Source organism: Citrus clementina, unplaced genomic scaffold (assembly GCF_000493195.1).
Source record: "Citrus clementina cultivar Clemenules unplaced genomic scaffold, Citrus_clementina_v1.0 scaffold_8, whole genome shotgun sequence".
Classification (NCBI taxonomy): domain Eukaryota; kingdom Viridiplantae; phylum Streptophyta; class Magnoliopsida; order Sapindales; family Rutaceae; genus Citrus; species Citrus x clementina.
This window is the reverse complement of record NW_006262022.1, coordinates 1,078,234-1,090,539: the sequence shown is the minus strand read 5'-3', so window position 1 is coordinate 1,090,539 and position 12,306 is coordinate 1,078,234. Positions and strand designations below refer to the sequence as shown.

The window sequence follows — 12,306 nt, the reverse complement described above, 5'->3', positions numbered from 1 at the left end:
GTGAAAGAATGGGCATCATGTCCCTGACTTGCCCATAAATCATTTAGGCATGAACTAGTAGTCCTCAGCAGCACTCAACAGATACAGCTATACAGTTTTCCTAGCAGAGAAATTAAATTTAATAGCACCGAAGTAATTTTATGATCCTCAGATTCTCCGTAATTCAATCAACTAAACCGGGATTTGTAATCACAGGAACTTTCATGAGCATATGTAATCGGTAGTAAATATCAAATAGGTGATTGAACCAAAGTCTTTAGTTTAATAATGAATTTTCACATCAGCTAATTATGCTAGCATCTTGTCATACCAAACCGGTGGAATATAAAGTCAACAAGATTCTTCTAATAAAATAAAAAAAGAAGCAAAAGTAAAGGAAAGGAAATTATTGCTTTTAACGATTTTAGAATACATTCATGATGAAGCAGGGTACGTTAAAGTTAGCATCGCTATGATTACAAATGCTGATAATTAATTTCAGCCATATCAGATCCATTAAAGAAGAACAAATGGAATCATCTTCAAATTCGTAATTCTGGAATTCTATACAAAGCTTCTCTCCTTGATACGTTTTAACTATAATGAATAATAAACCCAGATTCAGCCATCATCTGGTTAATCAAGTTGCCAGTAGTACGGGGATATTCTGGTGGCGCTTATGTCAACAGAAACTTCATCAAGTCTTGAGACATAGTGAATGTCCATAAGAAGAAAGAAACTCTCCTCTAATCTAAAAGGATAGAATAATCAACCGAAGTCATGTGATGTGCTATTGAGAAAGCTAATCCCTGGAATCTTAATTATCCCTTTCTTCTGTGAGCCCGATCTCAATGCTTCAGCATCCTGAAACCTCCCAACTGATGCATAAACATTTGAAAGGAGCACAACTTGACCAGATTCTCCAGGGTCAAGCTTAGATACCTTTTTCGCTGCTAGTTCTGCTAGCTCCACGTTACCATGGAGCACACATCCACTAAGCAAAGCCCTCCAAATATTTGGGCCCATCCCTTCTAAAAGTTTGCCAGCAAGCCCACTTGCATCTGATAAGCAGCCCGCTCGAGCAAGCAAATCAACCACACACCCATAATGCTCTTGGCTTGGCTTCACTTTGTTTTCTTCTATCATTTGATTGAAAATAACTAATCCATCATTTGTTAACCCTGCATGACCACAAGCATTCAAAATGCTCAGGTAGGTTGAACTATCAGGGACTTCCCCAGTCTCCGTCATCTTATGGTACAGAGCAAGAGCCGTTTCCCCATGGCCATTAACCCCATAACCATATATAATAGTATTCCATGATACAACATCTCGAAGAAAACCCATCTCCTCGAAAACAATGTAGGCAAGGTCGACATTCCCACACTTTGAATATGACGATATAAGACAGTTTTGAACTGATCTATACCGTGGGAAACCAGCTTCAAAAGCAATACCATGGAGCTGCAGGCAGATCTCTAAAGCAGCTAGCTCACCAGAAGCAGTGAGAATACTGACTAACGTTATTGAATCAACGGAATCGGTTTTTTCTTGTCTCATCTTAATGAATTGGTTCAAAGCCTCTCTTGCACACCCATTCTGCACATATCCTGAAATGATTGCTGTCCAGGAAACCAAACTCTTCTCTGTTATCTGATTAAACACAGATCTGGAAGAATCTAAATCACCACACTTGGAATACATTGCAATGATAGAGTTTGAAAGGCGTAGCTCTGATTGAAGGCCTCCCAAAACAACTTGTGCATGGAGTTGTTTTCCTCTCTTCAGATCTCCCAAAATTGCATTAACTGAGATTAAATTCAGTAGAGCAACCGTATCACAAATGATCCTACTCTTTCTCATTTCCCTAAAAATCTTTAGAGCATCACCGGCATATTCAAAATCGACAAACAAGCCCATCATCCTCGTCCAACTGATAACATCTTTGCATTCCATCTCTCTAAATATTTGGATAGCAGCATCTAAATCCATCAGACATGAATACATGTCAAGTACAGAGTTATTAACAGATACATCCAAAATAAGGCCCAACTTAATTGTCAAACCATGGATTAGTTCACAAAGTGCCCTTGACCCTAATGCAACACAACCCCTAATAACCGTCAACATTGTCACAGCATTAGGCACCAAACCAGACCCACGAAAGAAATTAAATAAGAGAACTGCCTGTTGAAAAAGTTTATTATTTATAAACCCAGCAACAATTGCATTGCAAGAAACCAAATATGGGTTCTTTAGTCCTTCAAACAACTTACAGGAATAAAATATATTTCCACATTTTGCATATGCATCAAGCATCGCAGTACCAACTATTACATCAGATTCCAACCCAAATTTCACCATCAGCCCATGAATAGATCTTGCAAGTTCCAAGTTTTGCAAGCCTGCTGCCGCAACAAGAACACCAACCATAGTGAAAGAATTGGGTAAAAAACCCGAAAGCATCATATGGGAGAAAGCTTTCATGGATTTCTCGTGAAACCCATTTATAGAATATCCATGAATCACAATGGACCATGATACTACATTCTTCTCAGGAATTTCATCGAACAGGTTCTCTGCTTCTTTAATTTTTCCTGATTTGAAATGATTACTCAAAAGTTTGCTGGAATTGTACGGATCAATGCAAGAAGCTTGAGGTTTGTATGGAATAAAGCACTTATTGAATTGGAAGCATAAAAAAGGAGTTCTCTTGATCGTGTTTAGAAGCATATAAATCCTTGAGTGTTGATGAGAAGTTGAAGACTTTGTAAGTGTTTCGATTGCGGGTCAGACGGTTATTTCCGGTTATTAACATTTTAAATAATGGGCTGAGACAGCCCATTTATTGAAGGCTTGGGCTCAAGAGGACTTATTCCTGGCCTTAAGCTGGGCTTTGTATTGAAGATGGGCTAGACAAAGCTAGGCTACAACTAGGGATGACAAAAGTGCAGGTCGGGTCCGGGTTTGAGGCTGCCCGGGACCGACCCGCATGTCAGACATAGCTACCTGGACCCGAACCGTGCCTGGATTTTTTCTATGCGGACCGGGTATATGCCCGGCACTATCTGGACACGAGCTTTTTTACGGGTTTTCTCTACCCGCATTTTTCAAAGTTGAATGCACTGGAAATAAAAATACAGCCATGTCCATGGTCTTTTCAACTTTCTTGAAAAAACTGATAGTTTTGCCTCCATTAACAAGCGAAGCTGCATTCAAAACCAAACAGAAAAAGACAACAAACAAGAGGAGAAGAGAAACCAAGCAAACCCATTTGAGTATTCTCTGTAAACAACTCAACACATTATCGTCTTGTTACGGTCGATATACATATATATCATGGGTCGTGGTTGTGTTGGTGGAGTTGCAGCTGATAAGGTGACAAAACAATGGAGTGAGACCAGCTATGATGGCTGACACCGTCGCTTGGTGGCTGCCGCTGAGAAGATAATCAAACAGTGAAAAGCTATGTGACGGGACGACTGTGCTTTGAGAGGAGAAATAGAGTTGACCAAGGAAGGTAAGAGGTTCGCGGCTAGTGGGTGGTGGCTACTGGTGGAGAGACGGAGAGAGGTGCCGCCGATTCGGAGATTTTAGGGTGTGTGCCTGTGTGCTGCGTTGTTCACTTGCAATCGTGATTTAGAGTTCGGTTTTGGGGGCAATAGGGCAAAGCAAATTTTATTTTCGGTTTTATATTTTCTTCTTTTTTTTTTACTTAATAAAAAACTAGGCACGGGTCCGAGTTCCGGGTTCTTGGTGCTGTGATCGAACCCGTGCCCGGAAGCAACCGGGCATTGAAAATCAATGCCCGGGTCCGTTTTTTGCATTCATAAAATCCGGACCGCACACGCCGGGTCCGGGCCAGATCCAGTCCGGACGGGCTTTTCTGCCACCTCTAGCTACAAATCACTTTGAGTCTTGATTGAAAATTTGGAATTTGGACAAACTAGTTTTCAATGGTCACAAACTCACAATTTTTCTTCACATTTATCAAATTTTATGTTACTCGGAGTCAGAGTAAAGGTATATGTTAGTAAATTTATCCAAATAATAATAATAATAATAATAATAATAATAATAATAATAATAAAGATCTTACGAAAATGAAAATACTTATAATGTACAACAGTTGTAAAGTAATTTCTTTTTAAATATAATTTTTAAGATGTTAATTTAATTGGATGATTCTCACATTTTTTAAATCACGTCTTAATACCTATTAGAGACAAAAACATTTTGTCCATTATTTATTAGAATAGATTTCTCTTTATTCTTTTCAAAGTTTTGGGGTGTATGATTCGGAGGAAAATCTAAACATAATATTTGAAGAAAGAATTGTGATGTAATAATTTAAGAATTCAATTTCTTTCAAGCCGGTCTAAATTTATGGAATCCATTCTTTGTGATTACAAGCGTATGCCTCCTCAACTACTTACTGTTATAAGAAAGAAATAAAGGAGATGCGCTACTCCTGTCACAATTAGTGATCCAATATGACGTTTCATCTCAATCTGATTAATCACGAATAAGGACACGTGTTTCTGTTCAATTAAATCTCTTTCAGTTTCTTGTAAACTAGTAACTTTGTTAATCTAAAGATTTTAAATAAAGGAAATTACTAAAAAAACCTAAATAAAGGATTTTACGAAACGAATATGAATAAAGCGCGGGAGGTAGATATTTCTTTGTTGTTGAAAACAAAACAGTTACTTCAGCAGGACGACCAACAGCCCACGTCTATTACGCGGATACTTCTCCTTCCGCCACGTCATCATACACGGTCCCCATTTTCCTTCCCCGTTCATTTTCCTTCGATCCTAAGCTTTACGAAAACGTTTGTAAGCCCCAAAGTCTCAAGTAAAGTAACTGATCATCATCAGCGTCAATACTCAATCATGGCTTCTTCAAACCCCTCAAAAGCACTTTACCCAGAAGTCGATTTATCAAACCCAGAAGCCGCTTCTGCTTCGACTGCCGCTTCTTCATCACCGTCTTCTTTATACCCTTCGGTTGACATGAAAGACATGGCGGAAAATCTCTTCCCCGAAGACGATGCCGTTTCGCACATCACCGCCAACGCCCCACCGTCCGAGCATGTTCTTGTCAAAATCCCAGGCGCTATTGTCCACTTAATCGAAAGAGAACAAAGCGTTGAGCTTGCTTCCGGTGAGCTTTATATAGTGTCTCTCTCGCAAGGCGACAATGTTGTTGCTGTGTTTGCACGTGTTGGTGATGAAATTCAATGGCCTTTGGCCAAAGATGAGCCGGCCGTTAAGCTTGACGACTCTCATTACTTCTTCACTCTAAGGGTTCCCGAAAATGGTTCGCTCGAGACTGATCAAGTTCATCATGAGGTGTTGAACTATGGGCTGACGATTGCTACAAAGGGACAGAAGCATTTGTTGAAGGAATTGGATAAAGTGTTGGAGACTTACAGTTGTTTTTCGGTGCAAAAGGTGAAGAATATGGGGAATTGGGAGATGGTGGCCAAGGAGATGTCGCCTGAGGAGCTGAAGTCAGCGGAGAATAGGGAGTTAATGGGGAAGAGTTCGGGGGCTTATTGGACTGCGTTGGCGCCCAATGTGGAGGACTATAGCGGCTCTGTGGCGAGGATGATTGCCGCGGGATCAGGGCAGTTGATTAAGGGGATTTTGTGGTGTGGTGACGTGACTGTGGATGGCTTGAAGTGGGGGAATGGATTTCTGAGGAAGAGGATGGGATCCGGTTCGCAATCAGAGATTAGTCCTGATACAATCAAGCGGATCAAAAGGTTAGATTTTATATATATACATGGCTCTACGTGGTTTGGCCCTGTTTTTATGCATAGGTGAATCATTAGTTAAGATTTAGTCTCCTGGATAGAAGATTTACCAATTTATTTGTCCTAAATTATGTGTCTGCTGTATAATTTTTGGAGTAGATATGCATTAGACTTTTGGCAGCTAATATTTCGATATCTAATTTGTATGCCTTATTCATTCTAGTATCTTGAGCATGGAATATATGAAATAGATCATGAAGTATTCGAACTATGGTTCATACTTAAAATTCAGACCCCTTGTCCGGATACTTTGGAAAAATTTTCAATTACAAAATTTTTGTTCTTTCAAATTCCCCGTTTCTGCTTTTATTTCACTTAAAGCACAAACTTGAATAAATGAAACTACCAAAATTTTGAAATGGATTGTTTGCAACTCTGTGTTTTCTGCTTTTTAGTATTTTCTATATCGAGCTGACACATCTAATGGTCTGTTATACTCAGGGTTAAGAAGTTGACTAAGATGTCTGAGAAAGTGGCTACTGGAATCCTTTCTGGGGTTGTTAAAGTGTCTGGATTCTTCACAGGCCCGATCGTGAATTCTAAAGTTGGGAAGAAATTTTTCAGCCTACTGCCTGGGGAAATTGTCCTTGCTACCTTGGATGGGTTCAGTAAGTTGTTCTTTTCAGTTTGTTTACTCTCCCATATATGAATTACATGCAAATCCGAAGTTCTGAAGGAGATGTTACTTCTATAAATTAATCTGATCTTATCTGATCTCCTTGTATAAATACCTTATCCCATGTCGCAAGATGTTGCTATGGCCTTGCGATATTTGTCTGCGTAAAAATAACCTGTGGATGGTTAAGATAGTACTATAACTATGAAATGCTAAAAATGGTTGCGTGTATTTGTAGAGTTGTATCATGCTTTATGCCTTCTGATTACATCATTGATCACCCGTGTGTTCTTTTTGTGTGCATTTGCAGACAAGGTCTGTGATGCTGTTGAAGTTGCTGGAAGGAATGTCATGTCAACCACATCTGTTGTGACAACTGGACTTGTTTCGGATAGGTATTTATCTCAACTTAAATATGTATTTAATGCATCATTGCATCATCAGCGTCACAATAATTGCAAATATTACTATCAGCATGATCTTGTGATCATGTTATATTGGATAAGTTGGAATCATCTATGGTGTCAATTCATATTTCTTTAATTTGGGATACTGACAAGTGTTGTTCCACTAAAGGGATTTGTCTGGCTGTGGGCCATACAGAAAGTTGATATTTTTATCTTTATGGAATAAATTCAGAACTCTGTGTTCCTATGATCTGGTTAAATGGCAAGACCATTGCAATTAAATCAGAGGGGTTCATTTTAGACTCCAAAGTTTTGACAATTACATTCAGTGTACCCGTTTTCATTAAAGCTTTCATGATACTGTTGGATCTATTAGAGTAATGATCATATTTTTGACATTTTTGACATTGCAGGTATGGGGAGCAAGCAGCAAAGGCAACAAATGAAGGGCTAGATGCTGCTGGACATGCCTTTGGGACTGCTTGGGCTGTTTTCAAGATAAGGCAGGCTTTCAATCCAAAGAGTGCATTCAAGCCCACGTCTCTAGCTAAAGCTGCTGTAAAAGCTAATGCTGCTGAGCTCAAGGCTAAACAGAGCAAGAAATCTTAGTAAACATATTTTTGTCCCGCATTGTTCACCTCTATGTAATAGCAGAAATGGCTTTTTTCTTTTTCCATTTTCTTGAAGGTTGAGGTTTGTTACTTTTTAGATGAAAACAGGCTATATATATGTGTGTGTGTGTGTGTGTGTATGTGTGTGTGTATACATACATACATACATACATGCATACATACATACATACATTAATCCCAATTGATGGTGAAATGAAACTACTGTGTCAATTTTGCATTGCCGATATGAATCTAAATTTGGACACCAAGATGAATATACTTTTGATAGCAAATGGTACATTTTATTCCTCACATGAACCGTTAAATTCTTCAATGTCAATGGTTCATACTCACTCAGCAGTTGCTAAATAGTTGCTAAATATATTCTTCTGCCAAATTCTAGTATAAGTTCATAACTCAGTAGCTAGTTTTGAATGGCTTGTAAGTCTTGAGATCAAGAACAACTCCGGCCACAGAACCAATTGCAGCAACCAGAGTGATGAAGAAACAACTCACATTTAGAATCTGAAGCCCAAGCCACCTAGTTGTTCCTCTTCCAATCTTCTTCTGTGCTTTGTACATCTCAATCGGGAAATAGACTGTTAATGGCCAGAATCCCATGGCCCCTAAAATCCCCACAACATCGTTGAAAAATGGCAGGAGCATGGATATCAACGTCGTCAGCACAACAAAGAGAGTCCTCCATACCAGCCGAAACAAGTTCAACTGGTACACACCCCAGAAAGGGATTGGTATCTCATATTCTGCAGTCACAAGGTCACTCTTAGGCCATTTTTTTGCACTCCATTTCTCCACAAAAGCAAACAATGGCTGGCAAAAGACCTGATAAGCACCAACAAGATGAACAACAATTGCTGCATTTGCAATGTCTATGAGCCAATAGGGATTGTAGAAACCAAAGCCAGTCAAAAGATTGTTAGGAGCAAGATCTCCGAAGGCTGCATAACCCATGCATCCGCAGAGCAAGTAGAATGTAGTCGTTACTATGATGCTGAACAAAGTTGCTTTCTTCATGGTCTTGTACTCAGCAGGAGGGGATCTTATTGTATCCTGTAGAATAGATAAAGTGTTCTTTTATATACGAATACATGTCATCATGTATTTAGGCAATAAATATGCTAAGCATGCTGTCAAAGCTTGTACCTGGATTTCGAGAAGGATGATGGAGAAAGAGTATGCAAAGGCAATTGCTCCAAGAGCTTGTAGACTTCTCCACAGCTTCTGTGTTCCAGTAACTGTTCCAGCACTTGTTAGTGTTCCTATGCTGATGCCCGTTAGGCTTCCCTTGAAGCTCCTGTTTCCTGAAAAAATGCAAGCTTTTTATACCATTGCCGGCATCCTTCTTCGTCTCATAATTGAAGGAGAGGATGGCTTTATAAGCATATTTGTACCTGCAACTTTTCCAATTCCAAGTCCAAGACCAGCAGTAGAGTATGTGAATGACATAATAGCTGCAACTATGGAGAGCCACCACACTTGATCAAAGTCTGGGATCTGAGAAAATAACACCTCTATGATTCCAAATGTTATCATATACCCATTACTCGACATGTGGCACGGATCTTTCCCCCCGCTTTTCTGGAAACAGTTTGATCTCTTTATTGCCCTAAAATAACATAATCAATGGCACATGAAGCATATGCAAGTTAAAACTTTAAAAAAATGAGCTAAAATTCGTCGAGAAAACTCACATCATGCTAACCGATGCTGCAATTGTGTAACCAATAGCAACACCAAACAAATTCAAGTACTGGATCAATCCACAGAATATGACCTTCTTTCCACCTGAAATCAAAATCAAAATCAATGTTAGCATCATCCCATCAAAGATAAAAAGTCTTGTACATGAAAATGACAACAGCATTCTTGTTACCTAAGTTAGCCTTGACAGCATCCATGTAGGTGTAATTTCTCTGTCCGGTAACAGGATCACCGGACCGGTAGCACTGAGAGAGGAGATTGGCAGTGTAAAGATTGACTAAGGCAAAGAGGATCAGTACAGTTGGTCCTGCAACCCAACCAAGCTGCGCTATTGCCCATGCTAATGACAATACTCCTGATCCTATAACTGCAGTAATAATATGCGATGATGTAGTCCAGAAATTCCCTGCAACGACTTCAGTTAGCACAATGAACTCAAAAAATTATTTTTTCCAACAACAATTAAAAGAGAGGGTGTGATTATTATATATTTATATGAAGATTACTTCACAAGTAAAAGCTTAATCTCTTTCACCAAGCAAATGATGAGCTTATTACTATTTTCTAAGTGATAATGGGGGTATTAGTACAAAATGAAGACATTATTAGACCCCGGCAAAAGGGATTTCTTAAGAAATATTTTCCTCTTTTTGTATTATATAATTAAAAATTCTTAGTTTTACTTTGTCTTTAAGTACTTCTTGATGAAAAAATAACTATCCCAGAAGCCAAAAAAAAAGTTCTTCTCTTTGATTTGAAAAATAGGCAAGTTATTAAACTTACCAGTTCTCTTCAAGCGGCCATCATCATCAAAGCAGTTCGAATAGTTGGCTTGAGGATTAGTGGCTTCAGTCTCAATATGAGCTTTAGGCTGAACTTCAACTTGCAAGTAGTGCCTTACGTCATGTCTTTCTTCAACCTATAAACAAACATTGATTAAGTTTACAATACATAAGCAGCAGCAGAAAATTAATTAAAGAAAGTATTTCAAGAATATATATTGAGGAAGAAATTAAATAAGGTGTTGTGATTACAGCCCCGTGATGGATTCTGCTTGGCATAGTTCGGCTTCTTGGCAACATGGCTCTGAAATAATTTTGAAAAATGTTATGAGAAGGATTAGATGGAGCTAGTAATCAGAACAATGGATGAGGAGATGGATGTGGGCATTTCATGGGAATTAAGTAGAGAATTTATAGAAGAAGATAATTTGCTCCAAGCGAACTGTGCTAGCTTGTGTTGAGTTGATGAGAGCATGTATCACGCTCCTCTTTGTGACCATGCCCAAAAAATATCTCATGTATCGAAGTGGCAACAACAACCCAACTTTACACTCTAGCAAAAAAATGTGATGGATCTGTTACTGTGGTCGACAATTTGAAGGAGATGATTAGATATTTGGATCAATGGCACTAATGCTATCAATTAATGGAGTGATTCCATAATACAGATGTAGCTGCTTGCATGATCCTGGCAAACTTTGAGTTCCAAAATGAGAGTGTTGTAATTTGAGTATTAGATCTTACATTTTCGAGTTACTTATTTAATTAGTTAGTCTCCGGTGCGGATGTCTGAATGATTTTAAAATATAGATGTCTTCATATTTTATTTGACAATAGGTAATATGGGTAGGTGTTTTCGGTTAATTTTTCTTTAAAAAACTATTAGAGATTCAATTAAAATTTAATCAATTTCTGATACAAAATTTATCTCAAATTTATAAATTTTATGTTATGACCTCTTTGCTTTTGCTATTTTCGTTATGGTTTGATCTAAAATTCTTGCTCCGCGACTGATTGAATGCACTAATTTGCATGTTTCAAGCTAGTATGTATAATATGAACTTCCTAAGTGAACACAAATCTAATCCCAAAAAAATATCTTGAAGAAAGTTATGTGATAATCTTATTTAGTTATATGATAATCTTATTTATTTTGCTGGCTACCCAAATTTACTCAATTTGTTTCCATCCCCTAGTGGGGTGTGGTTAAGGTTCGTTTTCGTTTGCTACAACACAACGTGTTTTGATTACCAAGTGTCCTACTATCATTCTCTTTTTCTCTAATCCTTTTCCGCAGGTAATTAAAAAATAATCAACATTTTTTAATTACATACAAATCACGCCTCGAGTGGAAAGTGGGGCCGAGCTTCCTCATGAAATAGTTGATGATGACTCTTATCACCACAATCAGCAGAACCCGAAGATGTGGCATTATCTCATTGCAACACAGCCCACAATGCACAATCCATGTACTTGATAATTTTGTTGATTTTTTTTTTATTTTTTTTATTTTTGTCTTAACTACGAGGTATTTTAGGGAGGGTCCCAACTGTAGAAGACATTTTTAAGTTTGTACCACAACTCAAATTATAAGTCCTCGCTCGAACCGGGAGGCACAAGTTCTCCGAACAAATACGACTTTCCTACTATTCGAACTGGAGAATAAACTCAATAAAGTCACTTAAGGAGACTCCATTATCAGTGGAGCCAACAATTTATTGGTTTTTTTTTTTAATTCTTTTTGTTCTAGTGTCCTTTAATTTGTTGCTTTGATAGGATGCAATAGTGCTGAAGCATTCGAGCAAAAGTTGGGAAATTTACGAAAATAACCATAAAATTTTTATAATTTTCACAATTAATCCTCTTAATTTTTTTCTATCAACATTAGCCAAACACACGCTTTTCTCCCCAAATTATCCTTCTTTACAAACCAAAACAAATTTGGTGCGATAAACACCTATCGCACGAAACTTAGTGCGACATGCACCTGTCGCACCAAGGCTTCGTGCGACAGGTTGCCTTCCAAGGCACCAACAACATTCTTATTCTTTTTAGTCCTTTAATTTCTCTTTCAGTCGTAGTTACTCTTCCAAAACTGTACAAAGTAATCTGCATTTCCATTCTTTAAAGCTTTGATCTTTCACTTTGTTTCTTTAAGTAGTTGCTTTCTGCAGCTTCTGGAGCTTTGCTTGTTTACATTCTTCTTTTAATTTCTATCTTTTTAATTCATTAACCTTATATACTATACTGATCTTCTCTCTCACTATTATCTATTTTTAAGTATCTTTGCTTTCATCCCCTTTTTTTACAATTCCCTATCCGTTAATAAAATATCTCCTTAATATTCACCTTTTATCTAAAATATCTT

The 12,306-nt window shown here is 38.0% G+C and overlaps 3 protein-coding genes across 3 annotated transcripts; 1 reads left to right on the top strand and 2 right to left on the bottom strand.

Annotated features, from left to right (window-relative positions):
- Positions 1-397: 397 nt before the first annotated feature.
- LOC18035375 (pentatricopeptide repeat-containing protein DOT4, chloroplastic) lies at positions 398-2,755 on the bottom strand. The gene has a single exon (XM_024179257.1). It carries the CDS (start codon positions 2,710-2,712, stop codon positions 748-750), a length of 1,965 nt encoding a protein of 654 aa, XP_024035025.1. The 5' UTR covers positions 2,713-2,755; the 3' UTR covers positions 398-747.
- A 1,924-nt stretch (positions 2,756-4,679) lies between these two features.
- On the top strand, positions 4,680-7,653 carry LOC18034933 (protein EARLY-RESPONSIVE TO DEHYDRATION 7, chloroplastic). Its single transcript, XM_006422556.2, has 4 exons — positions 4,680-5,749; positions 6,242-6,408; positions 6,727-6,811; positions 7,237-7,653. Exons 1-4 carry the CDS (start codon positions 4,875-4,877, stop codon positions 7,430-7,432), a joined length of 1,323 nt encoding a protein of 440 aa, XP_006422619.2. The 5' UTR covers positions 4,680-4,874; the 3' UTR covers positions 7,433-7,653.
- Positions 7,654-7,730: 77 nt separating this feature from the next.
- LOC18035676 (amino acid permease 4) lies at positions 7,731-10,429 on the bottom strand. Its single transcript, XM_006422555.2, has 7 exons — positions 10,191-10,429; positions 9,940-10,075; positions 9,329-9,562; positions 9,147-9,240; positions 8,847-9,061; positions 8,599-8,756; positions 7,731-8,505 (listed from the first exon to the last, which is right to left on the bottom strand). Exons 1-7 carry the CDS (start codon positions 10,236-10,238, stop codon positions 7,852-7,854), a joined length of 1,539 nt encoding a protein of 512 aa, XP_006422618.1. The 5' UTR covers positions 10,239-10,429; the 3' UTR covers positions 7,731-7,851.
- Positions 10,430-12,306: the final 1,877 nt, after the last annotated feature.

Bases quoted from the DNA above. Each gene is read 5' to 3' on its own strand.
- LOC18034933 (XM_006422556.2), top strand. From the start codon at position 4,875: ATGGCTTCTTCAAACCCCTCAAAAGCACTTTACCCAGAAGTCGATTTA. The intron at 5,750-6,241 runs GTTAGATTTTAT...TGTTATACTCAG, and splicing joins ACAATCAAGCGGATCAAAAG to GGTTAAGAAGTTGACTAAGA. The intron at 6,409-6,726 runs GTAAGTTGTTCT...GTGCATTTGCAG, and splicing joins TGCTACCTTGGATGGGTTCA to ACAAGGTCTGTGATGCTGTT.
- LOC18035375 (XM_024179257.1), bottom strand. From the start codon at position 2,712: ATGCTTCTAAACACGATCAAGAGAACTCCTTTTTTATGCTTCCAATTC.
- LOC18035676 (XM_006422555.2), bottom strand. From the start codon at position 10,238: ATGTTGCCAAGAAGCCGAACTATGCCAAGCAGAATCCATCACGGGGCT. The intron at 9,563-9,939 runs GTAAGTTTAATA...AAGTCGTTGCAG, and splicing joins TGGCCGCTTGAAGAGAACTG to GGAATTTCTGGACTACATCA. The intron at 8,506-8,598 runs GTACAAGCTTTG...TCTATTCTACAG, and splicing joins TCATCCTTCTCGAAATCCAG to GATACAATAAGATCCCCTCC.